The 23,405-nt window shown below is 35.0% G+C and overlaps 1 protein-coding gene across 1 annotated transcript; it reads right to left on the bottom strand.

Annotated features, from left to right (window-relative positions):
• Positions 1–14,374: 14,374 nt before the first annotated feature.
• RAD51AP2 (RAD51 associated protein 2) lies at positions 14,375–21,824 on the bottom strand. The gene is given in 4 exon segments (XM_049652494.1): positions 14,375–14,536; positions 14,538–14,652; positions 17,825–17,908; positions 18,528–21,824. Coding segments are annotated over 4 exon segments (3,528 nt in total). The 5' UTR covers positions 21,817–21,824; the 3' UTR covers positions 14,375–14,496.
• Positions 21,825–23,405: the final 1,581 nt, after the last annotated feature.

The raw sequence follows: 23,405 nt of genomic DNA, 5'->3' as shown, positions 1-23,405 counted from the left end.
TCTATTTTGTTCAGTGATGTCTAAAACAGTATCTGGAACAGTGTCTTAGACATAGTGAGTGCTCAATAAATATTTTTGGGCAAATTGGTAAATTAATTCTATTAGTTCTTTTATTAACAAATAATGGTAAGCATTTGAGTAACTGTTCGTGACAGTACTTGATTAAATGTTAATTGCCATTGTTTATTAGATGCCTACCATGTGCCAAACACCCTGTTGGACAGCTTACAAACTTTATGTATAATTTGGATAAAAATCCTGAAAGTTAGGTCTTACTATCAACAATTTACAGATGAAGAAACAGAGAATCCAAGAAGTTATTATGGATTGGAGCCAGATATATCTCCAAAACTTCATGCTCTTTCTGCTACAAGACGCTCCTTCTGCTTTCAGTTTATTTGTTTCACCTTTTTGGAAATGTAGAGTACGATGTAACCAAAAAGTCAGAGCAATGAATTTATTTTCATCTCTTGTCTGATTCCTTTTCTACCACAAAACCATAACTCAAGCTGCTGATTATGTCTCCACATGTCAAATAAAGAAGTATCTATAAGTGCATATTATTCCACAGTACTGAAGTCAAAGGAAAATATTTTACAAAAACTAAATATTAGGTCAGAAAGAAAAAAATCCAACAGACTTTTAAACATCAATGAAGCTGAAAGGTAGCCCATCTGTAATGGGAGAAAATTTTTCATTTCTCCATCTTGCTTTAGAATAGAAAAATAAGACATATTTTGTCAAATTATATAATTTTCAAAACCAAAAAGCCTTTCATGGGTGAAGGCCAAACAATGTTAAAAACTTATAGATTTGAATACTGAATGCATGTATCAAGCAATCCTTTAAAAATGTTTAACTCCTCTCACTACATACATTTTACCTTGTATAGTCTGCAATTAGGAATGTAATAAAGTAAAAAGGATTCATTATGAACACATTTTTAGGGATTAACTAGCATTAAATAAAATCTTTTCTTACATATTTGTGACCATTGTCAAATATGACTTTATTATTCTAATCTTGTCCAGTGACAACAATTTGAGAAGGTTGTATTTTAATCTTTTTAATGTTATGTTCTATGCAATAGAACTTTCCCAATTGGTAGGCTGGGCCTCAGCATAAATAAAACTATATATATATATATATATATATATATATATATATATATATATGTATATATATATATATATATATATGTGTGTGTGTGTGTACATAAACAAACAAATAAATAAATAAATAAATAAAATATACATATATAACCTTAGTTTATGTATGTAAATATGTATGTAAATATGTAAATTAGTATGTGTATATATGTATATACAAATAAACAAATTGAATATGTACATATATAATCTTAGTTTACATATAAATATGTAAATTAGTGTGTGTGTAATTTACATATAGATTATATGTAGTTTACATATAAATATGTAAATTAGCATGTATATATAAATAAATAAAATATGTATATATAGTCTTAGCTTATGTATGTAAATATGTATGTAAATATGTAAATTAGTATGTATATATATACATATATATGTATATATATATATATAAAGTGAAAAGAAATATGGACATGAACATGGATTATTTTGTGCAACATATTAACTATTACATAATCTTATATGCCTGAATTAAAAATTCATATACTGATATATTTATTAATATATCATTTCTTTGCAATCATACTTTTAAAACTTAGACCTGGCAAAGTGCTAACATTTAACTAGTGAGTAATACAGCCAAATTTTTAGAGTTTGCTCATCAAGAACCCATAAACCTTAGCATCACTTAATGTCATGCCATGCCATTAATGTTTAATGTAAACAAATTTTAATTAAGGAAATTAAATTTAACTTTTTAATTAAAATGTTTTTCATTTAAGCCAATGCTCTAAATTATGAAAATTCAAAATGCAGTTTCATGAGTGTAATTGTAAACATGAAAAAATGCTTTAACACTTAAAAGATCCATTAACATACTATGCACTATAGATAGATGAAAGTTTTTTGTACTTTTCCCTTTCTACTTCTTATGTGTAAGATTTAATAAAAAAGAAAATTAACTTTTTATTTTTATTTAACTTTGCAATGTGTGACTCCTGTGTTTCCCCAACCAGGAAGTCAACCTAACAAAAGCAAACATGTTTTATATTCATTGTATATCCAGCAGTTAGCAACTCAGTAAAAAAGGAATGGGAAAACAGGGAAAGAAAAAAGAAAAACAATATGAAAATAGGTACTATTATGAAATTAATGGGAAGAGCATTAGCTCTCATTTCAGTTTAACAACAATTTACTATGTGCCAGGTACTGTGTTAGGATCTAAAGTCTTATAAGGATCTGCTTACTTTAAAAGTTCATTGAATCTAAATATTGGCTCCATTATCTGAAAATGGAGATGGATAATGGATTGGTAAGACAATTTAATGAGGAAAACTATAGAGAGCACTGTAAACTTCATAAAAACTATACAAACACATGTAAAGATAATAATGATAAACTAGCTACAATTCTGCAAACATGATAATGAAAAAGGAAATTAGTAGTTTAAGAGATAAAGTTAAATTTTCCAAGTTCTAATAAAAGAACAGTAAAGTAGAAAAAGATATCCTGAAGACAGATGTCTGAAATAAATGTTATCTTGCATTCCTCAAATAATTATTGACTACTTAAGAAGAAGGTAATTCAGAGACAAAGATTAAATCCTTACCATCAATGACCTCATGGTATAGTAAGTAAGATGGTCCAGTAAACTATATAATAACAGTTGAAGGTAATAAATCTTATTATACCACTGTGGAAATACTGATCATGAAGTCTTTTTAAATGTTTTGATTCCACTGACAAATAGTTTCCATCAGGAACACTATAAAAGTAAATGTGGAAGCAGATATGGAAGCAGATGGTAGCCATGGGTATTTTAGAAAAGGAATATTATTCAGGAGAGGAAGAATATGACATAGAAGTAAAGATAAAACTTTGAAGAAACTAAATCAGGATGAAAGGTGAGAAGAAATAGAAAAAGAGGAGGGAAGGAAGGAAGGAAGGAGAGAAAGAAGGAAGGGAGGGAGGGAGGAAGGGAAGAAGGAAGGAAAAAAGGAAAAGAGGAAGGGAGGAAGGGAAGAAGGAAGGAAAGAGGGAGGGAAGGAAGGAAGGAGAGAAAGAAGGAAACTTGGGTATCCTCAGCCTAGAAGGTTTAGAGAAAGAATTTCTTCAAAGGCATATGAGTCACTAGAAAATGAGAGCATTCATTATTCTTTATTGGGGCTATAATGTGTGAAATACTAAAAATTAATTTGTTTTAAATTCTGGAATTTCAGTATGCTGCTTCTTATCTCAGAAAGCCTTTTTTTACTTTTAAATTGTTTAATGTTTATTTATTTTTAAGAGAGAGAGACAGAGTACGAGCAGGAGAGGACAGAGGGAGAAGGAGACACAGAGTCCGAAGTAGGCTCCAGGCTCTGAGCTGTCAGCACAGAGCCTGAAGTGTGGCTCGAACCCACGAACTGTGAGATCATGACCTGAGCCGAAGTCAGACACTCAACTGACTGAGCCACCCAGGCACCCCTCAGAAGGCCTCTTTTAACCTTCTGATATATTGAACACAAATCAAATTCTAAAAATTAAAAAGGACTTCAAAATATAAAATAAGGAACTATTTCTTATTATAAGAAGACAATTAAGTCCTTCAATATATTTTCTTTTTAATCTATAATCTGCCATGAGTTTATGAAAAATTAATAATAAAATAAAATATATAATTAACAAATTTATAAATCTCCAGCTAAACAAAACTGCTCATCTTCACAATCTTCTAAATAGAATTTTCCCTTCCCTACCCTAATCTATAATTATTAAAAATATTGAGTTTTAGGGGCGCCTGGGTGGCGCAGTCGGTTAAGCGTCCGACTTCAGCCAGGTCACGATCTCGCGGTCCGTGAGTTCGAGCCCCGCGTCAGGCTCTGGGCTGATGGCTCGGAGCCTGGAGCCTGTTTCCGATTCTGTGTCTCCCTCTCTCTCTGCCCCTCCCCGTTCATGCTCTGTCTCTCTCTGTCCCAAAAATAAATTAAAAACGTTGAAAAAAAAATTAAAAAAAAAATATTGAGTTTTAACTTAAGTTCTGCATGTTTCACATAAATCTCTCCTCCCCAGCCAGAATAAATCTTTCAAATTCCTACACTCCCATGCACTCAGATTGTTCATTCTGTTCTGTATTCTTTGTCAATATGTTTTTCCTTTCAAGTAGACTAAAACTCCGTATCTTGTCTATCTTTGTAACTTCCACAGTACTTACCAAGTGCTTCTTATACATCAAATCTTCAGATAATGTTTATTCAATTGAATAAACTGTTTTACCTATTTTAATCTAACAATATTTAATGTTTTATTTCAAATTTATCAATATGCAGTATTTTTCTATGCCTAAAGATTACTAAGAATTTTGTAAAATTATTGTGTTTCCAGTATAATCTCAGTTACTTTCATAATTCTATCCCAATTTAAAACTTTTCTCCTTGTTGCACTCTTTGTAAGAAAAAGCTGTTAAGCAAAGGAACTTTACACCCAAGTTCTAACAAATTCCCAAGCAGTTTTCAAAGACACATAGGAATGTGTTAGCCATAGCTAACATAAAATCAGTTTGAGTCAAAAACTAGAAAGAATTGCAAAAGTGAGAGTTTTCTCCCATCTGTTGTTATGAATTTATGATGTCATTCATGATTAAAAAAGGAAAACTCAGCAAATATATATTTTTAAATAAAGTGAAGTTCAAAAGTACTATATACAACAATGTGAATACACTTAATTCCACTGAACTGTATATCTAAAAATCATTATAATGGTAAATTTGTGTTAAGTATATTTTACTCTAATAAAAAACTGCTCTATCCTCCTTTTTAATAATTTGCTTCTAGTAAAAGGACTTCCATGGGACCTGGAACAGTATATTACACACCGTAAAATAAATTGGCCCAAACAGGTATAGCATTGAACTCATTCCTTAATAAAGTATTCTGAAAAGTAACTATTCAAAACATATGATAGACTTCAACATATAAAGATAAGTATTCCTCAGCCCATTCTTCACAGGTGGGATTCCTTAAGCCAGGAAACCCTACTGGTAGTCTTTTTACTTACAGCTAAGGCACGAGAAAGCCCCTTTCTAAACTATTAATAATAGCTACTAATAATCACATGCTTGCTATGTACCAGGATCTGTGGTAGACATTTCATGTATATTATCTCTAACATTAGTCCCATGAAAAGCAATCAAATAACCCCTACTCCACTCTCCATGTGGAGAGATAACAAACATTAGAGCGTTGAAACTCTTTTTTAAATCTAGGTAGGTATGGAAAATATGTCACATTCATAGGATTGCCTTCATAACAGTCTTCAGATTATCCGAGCAACCATTTTTATGGTTCATCCTTTGTTATTGGTATAGAATAAGAATGAAGTTAGGGGCACCTGGGTTGCTCAGTAGGTTAAGCATCCAACTCGATTTCTCCTCAGGTCATAGTCTCAAGGTACGGTTAGTGAGATAGAGCTCCTTGTGGGCTCTGTGCTGACCATCTTCCCTTCTCCCTACCCCTCCCCACCTCTCAAAAAAAAAATGGATTTAAGAGGGAGTTTCTTATTCATTAGACCCAAGCCATTCCATGGATAGATTCCCTTTAAAAAATGGCTGTTGCATAGAAAGATGATGATTAATATCCTATGAGTTTTATAACTGAGAGAATTCATAGAAATGAGATCATTTGTTCAGTTCCAGACTCATAATATGCCCTCAATAAGTGTAAACTGAGGGTATAAATAAATGAACAAGCAAATGAGATAGGAAACAGATAACATCCTTCCTTTTGAGGTGTACGAAAGGTCATGATAATAGCTACTCTAACCTTTATTTGTCTTCTTTTTTTTGTCATCCTTTAGAAGCAAATAAAAGTTGCTAAAATACCAAAAATATTACACATTCTTTGTTTTTTACATTTAATGTCTTTCCCTGTTTGTATTTCTCCTTTTATTTTTGATTAGCAACCCACAGGATATTTAATTTGCAGAACAACAGAATATCAGAAGTTATTTTAGTGATTATAATATGCCAAACAAGGAAACATCTAAAAGCCAAATGAGGCTACATGATATATTCAAGATCATGCAGAGAGAGTCAGAATGAAATCTCAAGTTTCCCAACTATTCTTTTAGCTCTTTAGTGGATTTTGCCTCTTAAATTTTGTTGGCTAAATTTATATAGTCTCTAAATCAGGAACCATGATATATACATGCATATCCCACATAGTACTTGGGAAACTGGTAGACAATTACTGGGTCTAGATACATACTTGATAATTATGAGCATTCATGTAGTCACAGAACTGGGATTACTAATAGTATTCTGAAGTCCATGCAGCACATCACAGGGCATTCATTATACATCACAAGACTGACACATTATTAAAATATTCCTTTATATTAGTTAGTACTTTTTTTTAAATTTTTTAAATGTTTTTATTTATTTTTGAGACAGAGAGAGACCGAGCATGAGCAGGGGAGGGGCAGAGAGAGGGGGAAACACAGAATCTGAAGCGGACTCCAGGCTCTGAGCTGTCAGCACACAGCCCGACGGGGCTCGAACTCACGGAGTGTGAGATCATGACGTGAGCCGAAGTCGGACGCTCAACCGACAGAGCCACCCAGGCGCCCCTATTAGTTAGTACTTTTGATTTCCACTTCTAGAAATTTCCCAAGTCTAGGAGAGACTTTTACAGCACCATCTTAATGTTGACCATTTAGTCAGTGCTGCATTTAGGCCCTAAGTGCAGTTCTTGCTAACAAAATAAAAGATAAAACCTCCTTTGGAAGCATTTTATCACGACTTAAAATGCTTTGAAATGTGTCTGTTCAAAGAGAAGCTTTTGTTAATGTTGACAGTGTAGTTCCTTTGAAGACTCTCCATAAGGAAAATCTATGAGAAAAACTTTCAGAAGTTGACAAGTGGACATAGCCACAATTAAAATGAACTATGATAGAAAGGAAGGCCTGAAACATTTGGGACTTAAGCCTTCTGCTAGAAAAATACCTTTTGCTAGAAAAGTTAAGAATATAGCAATCTTAAATGCATATTGCTATGTGGAAGAAACCAGTCTGCACATAATATATGATTCCAACTACATGATATTCTGGAAAAGACAAAATTATAAATACAGTAAAAATATGAATGGTTGTCTGAATTGGGGGAAGGGATGAAGAGGGATGAATAGGTAGAGCGGAGGGAATTTTTAGGGCAGTGAAATGATTCTGTATGATACTGTAAAGGTGAACACATGGCATCACACATCTGACAAAACTCAAAACTGTGCAACAAAAAGAGTGAACTCTAATGTAAACTATGAACTTAGATAATAATAATGTATCATATTGGTTCAACAATTGTAACATATATACCACACCAATGCAAAATGTTAATAGTAAGAGGAAATTGGGGAGATGGAAGGAATATTATGTGGTAATTCTGTACATTCTATTCAATTTTTCCATAAATGTAAAACTACTTTAAGAAATAAGTTCTGAAAGTTAATATTATAAAAATATTAATGGTTTATAAAGCCATGCTTTCTCATTTCTTAACAAGAGTTTTAATCTAGATGAGCATTATATCTCTTCAGATAAACACACTTTCAGCTCTATACATCTTCATAACATTATATATTTTTTAATTGTTGGTGATATTACATTTTTTCTTTGTAACCACCTCCATACTGTTCTTTCTTTGTATACAGCACCTTCAAAAATATTCCTAGATCCGGGGTGCCTGGGTGGCCAGTCAGTTAGGCATACAACTCTTGGTTTTCAGCTCAGGTCATGATCTCACAGTTAGTGAGCTCGAGACCCGCATCAGGCTCTGCACTGCCATTGCTTGGGATTCTCTCTCTCCTCTCTCTCTGCCTGTTTCTGCCTCATTCTCTCAATCTCTCTCTCTCTCTCTCTCTCTCTCTCTCTCTCTCTCTCTCAAAAAATAAACATTAAAAAATAGTAATAAAAGAAAGCACTATTGTTAATCATAAGACATAGCAATCATAAAATGTTTAAGTAGTTGATAAAAGCATTATAGAAGCTGAAGTTTAAGGATAGATAAGATTTTAAAAGGTATAAAAGGAGAGTACCTTAGGAAAGGAATGACTATGAGCAAAATAGGAAAATATTAGTTGGTAGAAACTGAAGCATTAAGAGAATAGTTAAGTTATAGGGAAGTTGTGGGGTGGCCATCTGGAAAGGTACATTAGGTCAGGTCACATTATGGAGGCTCAAAAGAATGGAAAAGGACGAGTAGGTCAAAAAAACTCCTAAGGAGAAGGAAGCAACGGGATTTGATAATGGGGAGTAAATGTTAGGTAGGAGAGTGAATGAAGACTGTTAAGATTTTAGATATACAATAGTGAGTTGAAGTTATTGACCCACAGCAATATGGAAATTAGAGCAGTATACTGTAGCAGTTAAGACCTTTGGTCCTGAGGCAGACTGACTGGTTTGAATGCTGATTCTGTCAATTAATATTTTGTGACCACAGATAAGTTATTTAAACTCACAGTGTAAAAGAGAGATGAAATAATATCTTACTACAAGGTTATTTAAGGATCAGATGATTTACAATAAAGAACTTAGAATATCTCCTGACTTATACTTTGCATTTAATGAATATTCTTTTTTAAATTATTGTTACACAATTGAAATTTGAATTTGAGAAAGACATAACGTGGTACCAAAACGATAGATTTGGTATGGTAGGTGATCACATGAAAATTGAAGAGATTTCTAAGGAATATAAAACAGAAATAAATAGCAAAAGTCCACAGGCTAAACTTTGGAGTTTGCTTATATCTAAGAATCAGAAAGTAAAATAAATAGTATGGTCAGAGAAATAAGGGGCGGTACAATGCCACAAAGTGAAGGTTTCAAGGACGGAGGGCAGGTGCAATGCAAAAAAAAAAAAAGGTTTTTTTTTTAATGCAAACTGAAAAAATAGTCAAAATCCTCAGTGACTCTTTTTTTTTAAAGTTTATTTGTTTTGAGAGAGAGAGAAAGTGTGAGTGGGAGAGGGGCAGAGAGAGAGGCAGAGAGAGAGAATCCCAAGTAGGCTCTGCACTCAGCTTGGAGCCCAGACATGGGGCTCAAATCATGAACTGTGTGGCCTGAGCGGAAGTCAGATACTCAACAGACTAAGCCACCTAGGTGTCCCCTGGTTAAATACTTATTATGTCAAGCACAAAATAGGAAATTTTTTGCCCTCAAAGAATTTAAAACCTAGTGAGAAAGGCAGATAATAAAATAAATAAGTAAAAGACATAGTATGTTGACAGCAAAGTTCTAAGAAAGAAAAGATAAAAGCAGGAATGGGGCATATGAATGTTAGCAGGAAGAAAAAGCCACACTAAGAAGGTGACATTTGAGTAAAGTTCTAAGGAAGGGAGTGCAGGGCAAGCTATACAGACACCTTGGAGACAAGCATTTCAGGAAAAGAAAGCAAGTGAAAAGTCCCCGAGGCAGGGATATTTCTAATGTTTCAAAAAACAGCAAAGTCAGAGTGGTTTCAGTAGAATGAACAAAGGGAACATAGTAGAGAGGGCTTCAGGGAAGTAAGAGAGATCATTGTCAGCTCATTACACATAAAAGTAAGAATTTTTTTTCCTCTGAGTAAGATGGAAGGCCTTTAGAAGGTTTTGAGCAGAGCTGTGATGTGTTCTGACATATTTTAAATAATCATTATGGCTAGCTAATGTGTTCAGAATAGAGTGAAGGGGAGCAAATAATAAAGCAGAGAGACAAGTTAGGATTCTATTACAATCATCCTGGCAAGAGAAGCTAAGGCCGACAGGGTTTGCTGATGGGCCAGCTATGGGTTATGAGAAAACCTATTAAAAAAAGGAGAAGAAGTATGAAGGATGACTCCAAGATTTCTAGGCTAAGTAACTGAAAGAATAGGGTGACCATTCACTGAAATGAGAAGTCCTGGAGGAAGAGTTTGGGGAGAAATATCAGAAACTCAAGTTAAGTTTGAGACACCTATTAGACATCACAGTAGAGATCCTGAATAGACACTTATGCATCAAGTTCAGGGGAGAAGTCCCCAAAACTTCCCTTTAAAAAAAATTACATGTACTCCAAATGTCCAAAATCTATAAAATTACAGAAATATTATAATTATAGAGACTCAGATCATGAGTTTATTCTTTTCCCCGTAGCCTGGATAGGTGGAATGGTTTAATGACTATTTCTTCTGAATTTGCTGTTATAGCATGTGTCTGTGCTTTAAAAACAAGCAAAATGAACAAACAGACAAAACATTAAATAGGAACACTTGACAAGGATAGTTTCAGACAATGATATATTTTACAGCAAAGTGAAGAAAATACGATTTGGAACTCTTCTGACATCTTTATAAACTAATCCTCTGAGCCCAAAGAATAATTTTTTTAGCATGAACTACTAAAAAATTCTCAAAATGGTGGCTGACTCTATAAATATTTTTTATGTGGCAATTTAGATGGAACTAAAGATCAACTTCAGTACATATTTTGTTTTACATTTTGCTTAACTAAATAAAGTTAAATGGATATTAACTCAGAGGTTTTTATATTTCAGGTACTATCAACATAACTTTGCAAGTCTATTTAATATTATGCCCTGCTTCTCTTCTCATGCTCACTGTTATGCCTCCAAAAGCTTGTTACTTTAAGCTGAAGTAGCACAGAGATTTATTCTAAGGTTGAATAAAAGCAAGTATTTTTTAAGTGGCTTTTCATCCTTTGAATATTTTTCTTCTGATCTAAAATCATTCAACTTTTACATTTTAGGAACAAAGATGAAGAGAACAAGGTGGAAGGAGAACGGGTTTCAGTTTAAAATGTGTTTTACCATAGCCCCCAGTGCAGCCTCTCCAAACCTGGCTATAAAGACGAAAACACATAAGAGCTAAAATGTTACCTCCCTCCTAGCCTCCAATTTTCTAATTCCAGATACAAGAACTCACAGAACTAGGCAGGAAGGTGGAGGTGATGTCTGTTTGTGTGTGCATATATGTGTGTTTGGGTAGGAAGTAGTGGGGAAAGGGGTGCTTAAGTAATAACACTGGCAGGAGCGAGTTTTACATTTGGAAAGATGTAGTAGTATTCCTCATTTTTTTTTAAATAAGAAAAGCTCTGTAGGTAAAAGCAGCAATTGGGGAAGTGGCATGGAAAAGTACTGTAAGCAGTACAGAATGTGTGAGGAGATCAAACTTATCACATAGTTCAGAGTATGATAGAACCAGGAGTGGTTGTAAGTTTTGTGAAACTGAATAAGGGAAACCTCTTTTAAAATGGAGTCAGTGGGGCACCTGGGTGGCTCAGTCGGGTAAGCATCTGACTTCGTCGCAGGTCATGATCTCATGGCCCATGACTTTGAGCCCTGCATTGGGATCTGTGCTGACAGCTCAGAGCCTGCAATCTGCTTCAGAGTCTGTCTCTCTCTCTGTCCTTCCCCTGCTCACACTCTGTCTCTGTCTGTCTCTCAAAAATAAATATTTAAAAAAATTTTTCTAATGAAGTCAGGAGGCCAGAAGCAAAAGATCTTATGCCCTACCCCTGGCTGTCAGTTGCAGACCCCAATAGGAAGAGCATATCTTGCCTTCTCAATTGAGAGGAGCCTATACTTTACTACCCCAGTAGGAGGAAGAAAGATTTTCTTCTTGTCTAGCAATAGCCCAGTCAAGGAGAGACAGCCACAACTTAGCCAATGAAAAGTCACTACACTTTGAACTCCCCATTTATTCCAATGTACTTTTTGTTTATAATAGCTCTTCTAACTCCTCTCTTTTTTCTATAAGTGTTCCTTGTCTTTCTTCTCCAGACTCACCTAGAATTTTGCCATAGCATGCATGTCTTGAATTGCAATTCTCTGCTATTCAAAAAAAAAAAAATTGTTGTTAGCAGTTTCTGCACCATTTATTCAAGAAAAGATAGAAATATGTAGAAAAAACCTCTTTTTAAAAAGCCTTCTAAGGGCACCTGGGTGGCTTATTCAGTTAGGCATCTGACTTTGGCTCAGGTCATGATCTCTCAGTTTGTGAGTTTGAGCCCCACGTTGGGCTCTATGCTAACAGCTCAGAGCCTGGAGCTTGCTTCAGATTCTGTGTCTCCCTCTCTCTCTCTGCCCCTCCCCAGCTTGCACTCTGTCTCTGTCTCTGTCTCTCTCTCTCAAAAATAAATAAACATTAAAAATTTTTAAATAAAAAAAGCATCCTAAATATTAGGAATAAGACTCGAAGCACATAGGTTTGCCCTTGAGAAATAGATGTGAGAACAGAATTTGATATTCACACACAGCAACAGAAAACAAGGAAAAGAACCAAGGTTCGTCCAGACAAATCTTGACTGTGATGAAATTTGCCTTGTATAACAGACAAAAGAAAAAAATCCGAAAGGGGCTTGTAATAATAATAAAAAGAAAAAAGAGGTAGATGAGGACCCTTGTAGAAAAAAAGTAAAAGGAACATCTTCATAAGACTCAAAGGAATAGGCATATTCCTGAAAATAATCCAATTCCTGATCCAAAATAATTCAAGAAAAGGTCAGTCATTCTAAATAGTTACTAATTATTGAGTAATTACTGTGTATCAGCAAATTGTTATTCATTATTGAGGAATTACTACATATCAGAGCCACTACAAATACATAACATGTATTAGCTCATTTAAACTTCACAATGATCCAATGAAATATTGTTATCACCTTTTTAGAAATGAAAGTTTGCAGGGGCACCTGGGTGGCTCAATCGGTTAAGCATCTAACTCTTGGTTTCGACTCAGGTCATGATCTCACGGTTCGTGAGTTCAAGCTCTGTGTTGGGCTCCGCACTGATGTTGTAGAGTCTGCTTGGGATTCTCTCTCTACCTCTCTCTCTGCCCCTCCCCCACTCGTGCTTTTTCTCTCTCTCAAAATAAATAAACTTTAAAAAAATGAAAAAAAAAAGAAATGAGGACTTGCCCAAGGTCATAAAACTATTAAGAATTCAAAAAGATATAGCTGTTATGAGCAGGTGTAAAAATTTATTATTCATTCACTCAATATTTTACGTGTACTCACAAAGGGCAAGTGCTATTCTAGGCACATGGAAAAGAATCTTGCCTTCAAGGAACTTGCATTCTTTCTAGAAAAGTGTTTATATGTTTAAGAAGGTGGTGAGTTTGGGTGGAGGCGTGGAGAGAAATCAGAGCAAGATATAGAAGTTGGAAAATACATTGCTAGGGGGTAATAATTAAAGAATACAGAGAAATTGAGATGTTTTTAGTGTGTTTCAGAACCTTGGCTTGTAATAGAATTTAATCCAGTCACATATATTTTGTGAATTGATACATTTAGTCTTCTTTCTGCATTGTATGCTATCTGCTTTTTAATGCTTTCTTGATGCCTCCTTCTTTCCTTACTTTAAGTAACCAATTTTACTGTTGCTTCTCGGTATAATGTTTTGAAAAGTATTATTCTACTGATGGCTACCTTTAAATTATGTATATTATACATTTCTTTACCAATCTTAAGCAGAGAAAATAAGTTCCATAAGGTGGGTTCTCATACGTGTTTTCTGTATTCTATCTCTGAGCTTAATACAATGGTAGGATTAAAATGTATTTGTTTTATGAGTGAATAAATTAAGAATAGGTACTAACTACATGATCATAATTCTGCTCTGGGACCAAAGGTAGACTGTGGGGGAGAAATAAAAATTAGAAAGTGAGGGGTGCCTGGATGGCTCAGTTGGTTAAGCGTCTGACTTTGGCTCAGGTCATGATCTCACAGTTTGGGAGTTGGAGCCCCACGTTGGACTCTGTGCTGACATCTCAGAGCCTGGAGCCTGCTTCGGATTCTGTGCCTCCCTCTCTCTCTACCCCTCCCCTGCCCACACTCTGTCTCTCTCTGCTTCTCAAAAAATAAATACATGTTTTTTTTGTAATTAGAAAATGAATCCAGAGAAAAGTAGGAGAGAATTCTTCAGAAAGTGCCTCTATCCCAAACCTGACACTAATTTTGCGGTCTTAAAAATCTTACCCATCCTCTTTGAATCTCTATTTTTTACTTAAAAAAAAAAAAAACAAGTGGATTAGAACAGTGGTTTGTTACCATTTTTATGAGTCACAGATACTTTTGAGAAACCTGTAAAGGCTAATATTCTTCTCTATAAAAGGCTTATACATATATATCATGAAAAATAATACGTTGACATGTTTTACGAGATCATGAAAAGCCTTTAATGTATATGTTATAATATAATATGGAAACATCAGTGAAATATTTTATAATGTTTAAAGGTAATTAGATAATTCACACACACATACACAAAACCTTCTCCATACTTCATAATAAAGAAAGCCCCAAACTCCCAAACTAAGAGAAAGCATTTAACCAAAGTAGGAAACAAAACACTTATAAATGCTGTGAAATGTTTTGAAATGTTAAAGTCCAATGTCTTCTTTTAAGTTCTCATAACATTTATCTCAGATAGGGATGAAGTTGTTTAAGCTTAGCTTTTCTTGACAAACCAATTCTGATTGGTCGACTGCATGTCTTAAGAGGTAGTACTCTTGAAATTCCATGTGAAAAATTACTACCTAAAATATAAGATAATAAAAGTGCATAAGGGAGTAAAATTGTAGTTGTAGTTTCTAAGCTTAAAAACTTTACTTCTTTTTTTTCATTTCTTTTTTTTTTAATATAATTTATTGTCAGATTGGTTTCCATATGACACCCAGTGCTCATCCCAACAAGTTTTACTTACTTCTAATCATGATCTGGAAACATTTACTGAGTCACTGAGCTAATAAGTGCTTTAAATTAATTAGTTTACTTAATCCTGTCCCCATTTTTAAAATGTGAAAGTCTCAACACAAAAAAAAGTTAAGTAACTTGCCCACATAAAATAACAACTAAAAAAAAATCATCATTCCAGTCAGGTAGTCTGACTTAAAAACAATAACAAAACTATATAATTAACTTGATGCTGTGGCTTTAAAAACCATGTCATTTTTTTTTTAGAAGCTAAACAGTAGGCTATGCTGTTAATGATTACACTTGGCTTTAATAGAGACTTTTATCAATAATAGAGCACAGATGTATTTCATCTGTTTATGTATAAATGGAGGGCTCTGATTTTGAAAGTTTTATTTAACATCACACGATCATATTCAAAAAAATTTAAAACATTTCATGGAGGTATATCTGTTACTAAATCAGTAGAACAGACAGGTAGTATTAACTATGCTTCATAATGAAATACAAAAATACCTCTAATTTTCAGAGTGCTTTTTTAAAAAAATAAATAAACAGTGAGGTACAAATATAAAGCTAAAAATGTATCAGGCTTTCAGCCAGCTTTAATGAATTAGTATGACCTTAATATAATAGCACATTTTACTGAAAATAGTATAATCAGCCTAATAATAATTCTGACAAAAGATAAATGGCATGATTTCTATTAAGCTGAACCAAACAGAACCTGTGTGTTTACCGATGTAAACAATAATGAAATAAAATACAAAGCTTAACTATATGCAAATAGGGAGAAAAAGACACAAAAATAGCTATAAATCAGTTTATGGTACTTTATTCAACATTAAAACTATAAAGTTAATTATAAAAAATAAGAGAAAAAAACATTACCAGTTGTTTTCATTTTTTAAATAAAACAAAATTGTTGGGTCGTGTCTGATAGGCTAGATTTGGTTATAAATTAGATAATTTCAGCAATTTATACTAAGGGGACTTCATTATGAGATTATTATTTCAGAACAAAGCCATGATTAGTCCATTTGATTACTTTTTCAAAGAATAGCTCTCCTCTTTCATGGTCTAATATTACAGATACTTCTGGTGATTTTGCAATGGGTAGGAAATCACCGAACCAATTTATATCAACAGAGGCCTTTTGCAAAGCATATGTCCTTAAACAGTCATCAAGTTGTGGCTATGAGGATATGGTTCCTCATCTCCTTGGATTTCCTACCTTTTTATGAATAGATTGTGATCCCTTTTATTACTACTGTACACCAGATTAATCTATTGCTTTGTGTTACTTAACAATTCTAAACATTCAAAAGTCATAAAATGTATTAGTAGTCTTTTAGAAATAATACTGACTCAAATGTTTTCTAAATCCTTGCAAGTCAAAGTCCACACGCCAGCAGCATCTACATTTGCTTGTTGCAAATACAGAAGCTTCTGGCCTACCCCACAAAATAATCAGAATCGTTTAATAGGACACCCAGGTGATTCATCTATACATTCAGGTTAGAGAAGGCTTGGTGCTAAATGATATATAAAGCACCTGGCGCACTGACTGGCCTATTTCCCGTGTTCAAAATAATTTCAAACTACTTGTATTTTGCACACCAGAGAGACAGGAGAGAGAAACAAAGAGAGACCGGATGCCCCGGAATCATGACTGGTAGATGGGAGGCATCATGATGACCAGTGGGTAGGTATCAGAAACATTTCAGCACCAGGGCAGAACCCACCACTCCCCAATGCCTTCAAAATCCCATAGGCAGAAGCACAAGCAGGCACCCACTCCGCCTCGGCAGAATTAATCCATTTTTACTAGCCCCCCTCCTTCCCAGCATTCCCCAACTTTTCCCCTCCACTATGAGTTTTAACAAGTCTCAGAAAAAACACTCCGTTTGCATGCACTTCAAAAGTAAATCCAAGAGGACTGTCCTAACATGGTACTAAATAATCCTGGCTGACCACGTTATTTTTCATATTTCACGATGAGGCTCTTTTCCTTGTGAAGGCCCTGCAGACTATATGGGTTCAGATATTTCCAACACATGTAACGTTTCTTTTCCCGTTCGTGCACATACTTTAATTTTCTTCATACACTCAATTTCACTGTCACAATTGTAACCACGATGACCATATGAGTAGGCACTCGCTAATCTTCCTTCAAAACCCTCCGGACATTCCTTCCTAATCTTCCTTCAAAGATACTTTGAGAAACGGTCCATGACTAAAGATGTTTTGGTAGATACATTTCACCTCCATCATTATTCTTTCTAGATCTAGTCTTGTTACTGAGCACCTGCAATTCCTGACCATATGCAAATTTAGTCATTTAGAAAACAGTTTCCTAATTTCAACCCTACCCTTACCTCACAAGTTAAAATAGATATTAGACTTAGTGTGTTTTATTCAGGTACTATAGACTTTTTTTTTTTAGGCAAAGACCTTTTTTAGTTGTTTAACTTTTCTTTAGTTTAATTTTTTTAATAGTCAAAAGTTTAAATGCATAAGTTACATCATGTTAATAATATCTAAATGATATGTTTTTTAATTACTAAATAAAATATCAATATAAAAAGCCCCATAATATTTAAAGAATAGAGAACATAGATAATAAACATGCAATTCAGAATAACATCTCATCAATGAAAAGTCAACTTCGATAAATATCTTTTTTGGTTTTGCCAATTAATGTTACACACACACATTATATGTGTATTAACCCCTGTCTCATCACGTAGCTATGGCAACACATCACTGCAAATATTTAAACACAGTTTTGTAGAGAACATTTCCCAGTAATATTCCAAATGGCTGATTGTAGCCATTTTAATATTTAGCTGATTTTTTAACTATTGGAATTTGCATCAGTAAACCATTAACAGTTACAAAAGTGCTAAATTTGTATTTATTTCCTAATAACCTATGTATATTCTCCTCATGCTAAAAACACAAAATGCAATAGTCATCTCAGAAGGTATTCTAGAAAATAACCAAAAATCTTACCTCCCTTCAGTAAGTAAGTCATTTTTTCCTCCCTAAGTTCATCAGAGAAAAAAGCAGGCCTTTTAGATGGAGGATTTTCACAGTCTGAAAACAATAATCAATACGTTATAGCAAAAAGTAACTTTTACATAAAATGTTAATACCATAAACAAATTACTTTCTCAAAAATGTTTCCTTCTATTGGCTTCTAACATTTGGGTAAATGAAGCAGGATTCATCAAGGCTCCTTTTAAAAATTTTAGCACTTGTAGGGGCACCTGGGTGGCTCAGTCAGTTAAGGGGCCGGACTCTTGATTTCGGCTCAGGTCATGATCTCATGGTTCCTGAGTTCAAGCCCCGCGTCTGGCTCTGTGCACTGACCACATACAGCCTGCTTGGGATTCTCTCTCTCTCTCTCTCTCTCTCTCTCTCTCTCTCTCCTTCTCTCTGTGCCCAGACCCCACTCAATCTCTCCCTCTTTCTCTCTCTCTCTCAAAATAAATAAATAATCTTTAAAAAAATTTTCATCACATGTTACCTTCAACTTCACTCTATTACTTAATGTCTGAACAGGATTTCATAGAAAAATAATGTGCATCAATAAATATTATCTTACACTTTACCTCTATCTCCTTTTTTCCCAAAATTATATATTTGGCCTACACAGGAAAAAAAGCAGAATTTTTTTATCATGATAAAAAATATTTTAAAACTAATTTCATACCTTCCTTAGAAGTGGAATAAAGTAATTCTTCCTCTGCTGCTCTTGAACAGCAATATTCATTTGGAACTTCCTGTTTCCCATTATTGGATACTGCTTTCCATTTAAATAAACTTGGGTGTCTCTTATGCATATTAGGACATGTTATAGTATCACGGAGCAAAGAAGATACACATATTTCGTTGACTGTAACCATTTTCAAATCTTCTTTCATCTCCGTTTTTACCTCCTCAATATCATTATTTTCTCTAAGGTAATATTCTTGCCCATTGTTTGTTGCCGCAGTGCTTACAATTTTGTTTTCCTTACTGATTTCATGAAACATATGAAGTTCTTCAAGTACTAAATCGAATTTACTCTTCATCTCAAAATTGCTCACTATTGTCTGAGCTTCTGTTGATAAACACTTGGCAGTTAAATCCTGAAAACATTCATTGTTCCCTAGACTCAAATCAGTTTCAAATTGATGATTAACACATTCTGTAGAGTCATTCTTTGGATGAAAATACTCTGAATTAGCTAACTCACTTTCTTGCAAAACATGCTCATATTCATTTCTGTCAGCTACATTATTTTGATTAATATATTTGGTTTCTTCCGCATTTACTTTTTTACTCATTAGTGAAACTGGTTGCATAGAAAACATGCCATCCATTAAACAAAAATTATTCTTCTCTTCCTTTTCTATCTTAATGTCTTTGTTAATTTGGCAACTGCTTGTTAAACTTTGTGCTGTGACTTTTACTTCCTCTTTCAAAATTGAGTCTTGTTTTTTCCCATTGATTTCACTTAGCAAGCTCCCAAAATTTAGAACCTGCATTATAGTCCCAAGATTGGTTTGTTCACTATGGTTTATGTCGTGGTTTGTTGGTATGGCCTGGGGCCTAATATTGAAGAAATCTTCAAATATGCACTTAAAACTAATGCTGATCTTATTATGCTCCTTTTTCCTTTCAGTATTTAAATCCTGGTTATACATATTTACTTCATACAATTTTTCATTAATATATCTATGGTTCTGTATAAATTGAGAACCAGATTTAACATGTGTTTTAACAGCATTAGGTGTACAGTGAGTCCAATTTTCCTCATTCATGAATTGTTCAGGACAGCTCTTATTCTTGTAAATGTCTTTTGTCAAAGAAATTTCATCAATGTCATCAAAATCCATTAAAAGAGGATTTTTTTCATATGTTTCAAAAATTGGAAAATGTTTATTTTTAGTCGTCATAGTGAAGGAAGGTTTTTTCTTAGACTCTTCAAAAACTTGTTCAGTTTTAAATAACTTTCTTTTTCTTAACATAGGTTTCATGTTACCTTCTAATAGTCTTGAAAAAGTTAAAGTCCTTGCTAGATACACAGTATGATTTTCCACTATACTATTTTTTGAATAATGCAAATACATTATCCATTTGACAATGCATCTCTCTTGTAATTTAGGATCATTTTCAATTCTAATGAAACAGTTAAAGTTATTCAGCAAAGAAGCTATGTTGGTTTTCAATATGCTATTTAGAGGTCCTGAAATACTGGTTTGTAAACATACACTTAACATATCATTTTTTCTATTGACATTCATATTCTTAGTTATTAGATTTTGAAGATCAACTCGCTTCTTATCCTTGAAAATTTCATGCCAGTTTAAAACATTATCATTTTTTTGATTTCCTGAGATATTTTCATGAAAATTCAAAATTTCCATAATGGAATTTTCAAAAACTTTGCTTAAATGAGAGCCTTTTTGTGTAGCAGAATATCTTAATTGTAGCAGATTGTTGCTTTCTCCTTTACCATTTAACTGAAAAAAACTTATTAAAGCTTTTTGGCTCCCAAGTGTTCCGATCATGAGAAGCTTTGATTGTTCTTCACGTGTATTCAGGGCTTTTGTATAGTGATAATCTCCTTTGCTTAAAAGATCTATTTCTACTAATTGTAGAAAATTCAATTGTTCTCCAGTTCTTTTAACATTTTCACTTTGAGTCTTGTAATTACCCCAAATCCAACAAACTGCCCCTATTTTTTCTGAGATGTGACTAATATTAGAGCCCTGGCTTTGATACTTTTCTAATCTGGTAAACGTATGAATGTCCAGGCATGTTTCTGCTTCTTCCAAATTTGCATTCCTCAGTATTATAGTGAAATTCTTTTCAGAGTCTGTTACATCAGATTTGATACTACTGTGGTTATAGTAGTTTAAACCGATCAAGTCTTTTTTTCTCACACAAATATTTTGGTTGCTGAGTGACTGGTGGTTACTTTCATAGCATGCAGAAAAAATATTTTCTGCATCGGCATCCACAATGTTTTTATCATCCTGTAACTTTTGCTTCTTAACATCAGGTCTATTTTGGGACCAGTAAACGTTTGTGAAATCCCTAACATATGCCTCGTTTTTGTCATTCTTTTTCTTTGCTGTTCCCTTTAAATAGACAGAGGACATTTTGCTATTTAAATCAGTTGGAAACTCAGGGATACTTATTGTGCCTCTATCTCTAAAATAGCTGGCTTTGGCAATTTCCATGCTGGGCTGGTTTTGAGATTTTGATATATTTAGTGCCGATGCTGAAATGTTATTTTCCTTTATTAGTGCCGATGCTGAAATGTTATTTTCCTTTTTATGAGATGGCGTAACACCGTCAGCTTTCCATCTGCACTTAATTTCCTTGTAAAAGGTAACATCCCCAAATAGGTTTTCTGTCTGTTTCACATAACTATCGTCTTCCTGAATACCGTCCCTCCCTTGCACTGAATATTGTTTTCCAGCCGCATTTCTTTTAACTCCATGTATATCGTCTGCAGAGGGGTTGGGCAGAAGCGGACGGACCTCTGCTCCAGCTCTGTCACTGCGGTGCACACCGAAAACCTCTTTGTCATTCAGTCCTGCTTCACAAGACTTTCCAGAAGCCCTCAAACCAGAATCAAAACTTCGTGAGGGCAGAGACTGCAAACAACTATTCGCCTCAAATTTGCCATTTGGGCATCTCGGACTACATATCTGCTCCCCACCGACTGATTTCTCCACACGCGAGTCTGTGGAGTTACCAAAAATCGCATTCGCTGAAAGACGAAGGGCCGGGAAGGGTCTGGGCGACAACAACTGCCAGGCTTTTTCCACCTCAGACAAGCGAGGCACCAGAGGCAGCCTCCACTCCACCTCAGAGGCACTGCCGGGCTCCGTTAGACGGGGCCGCTTACTTCGGGGCGGTCGGGAATCAGCGTCCTCAGGAGGCGGTAAGGAGGTGGCAGGCTCCCTGAACCCGGCACCCTGCGCGGTGCGCTGCGTGAAGGCCATGACAGCGAACCGAGATGTTCTGACGAAGTCCGGCCGCGCTCCAGCCTTTTAGCCGGCTCCAGGCGGCTCCGCCTGGTCACGCCCCTGCCACGCCCCTCGAGGCCGGCTGCGGCCGGGGCCTCAGGGAAAGCCCCGACCCGACCACGCCCCAGCCCCGCCCCTCCACCGTCCGGCCCCGCCCCCACTCTACCTGATGTCCTGGAGCTCCGGTAGTCTCTCCCTCACAGCGCAGAGCCCCGGGGCCGTTACATTGTCTATTTTTAGCGCCTCTTGCGGGTGCTTGGACTGTAGCCGGTCTAAAGATTTTCTTCCCTCTGGTAGAATTAAGGGGAAAAGTCAGACTCTCTCTCTCTCTTTTAATTTGTGTCTTGTTTAATTTGTGAACAGAAACAGCTTTGCTTTTAAAATTCTAAAATTCTGTTTTCCTCGGAAGCGGCTTCTCCACAGTTGCTCTCGAGAGTCTTCTCCAGTAAAAAAAAAAACAAAAAACAAGGGTGTTCTGTGAGCGCCAGGCCAAATCTCTCCGTGTCTGGAAAAACTTTTCAAAAATGCTCGTAATCATCCCGGTGACATTTAAAATCAGATATTCACTTCACTAGTAAAGTGTGTCTAGGGGAAAAAAGACACTGGTATTTAACAATGTGAATTATTTCACGGGAGGAAATGTTGAAAATAATTATCCAGATAATTATTAATCTTCACTTTAAAACTGTAGAAAAATCGTTTTCATGTGTGCTGTGGGGTTCCCCCCCCCAATATTGTGGATAAAATAAGTTACAGATAAAAATTGTATGTTTCAACTAGTTCAGTTACTGTAAGAATATATAATACAGTTTCCATTCATACCTAATAAGTTGTGTGAACGTTATTTTTCTTTTTCCTCTGCCTTGAGAATAATTTATTATTTCCCGTCCGTTCTGGTTTTTGTCAATTCTGTAATCACAAAGAAGAAAAAAAAAGAAAATTATTTTCAAAATGTTTATTATTATGTACATGTTTATTAAGGAACGTGGGATTACTGTTCAGCCATCAAAAACCTCAGCCCCCTAATGATTGTTTCTAAGTTGGTCAGTTTTATGTTCCCTGGCAAAAACTTACAAGAACCACAATAATGTGCAACAGGAATCCTGATTTTAGAACCCATGGGAGCATATATGGCAAGATATGACTAGTGGACTACTTTTTTTATTTTTTTATTTTTTTAATCTTTATTTATTTTTGAGAGAAACAGAAACAGAGCATGAGTGGGGGAGGGGCAGAGAGAGAGGGAGACACAGAATCTGAAACAGGCTCCAGGCTCCAGGCTCCCAGACGTCAGCACAGAGCCCGACACAGGGCTTGAACTCACTAAACGCAAGTTCATGACCTGAGCCTAAGTCGGACACTTAACTGACTGAGCCACCCAGGCACCCCCTCACTCCTTGTGCTTTTAAATATTAATCATCCGGGTTTTTTTCTTTTGGTCTTCTTAAGTTGGCTAGAGCCTCCAGTGCAATATTAAAGCAGTTTTGTTTTGTTTTGTTTTAACATTTATTTATTATAGAGAGACAGAGCATGGGAGGGGCAGAGAGAGAGGGAGACACAGAATC

Source organism: Panthera uncia (assembly GCF_023721935.1).
Source record: "Panthera uncia isolate 11264 chromosome A3 unlocalized genomic scaffold, Puncia_PCG_1.0 HiC_scaffold_12, whole genome shotgun sequence".
Taxonomy (NCBI): Eukaryota; Metazoa; Chordata; class Mammalia; order Carnivora; family Felidae; genus Panthera; species Panthera uncia.
Note: the sequence above shows the minus strand (reverse complement) of the source record. Positions and strands in the feature narration are given on the sequence as shown.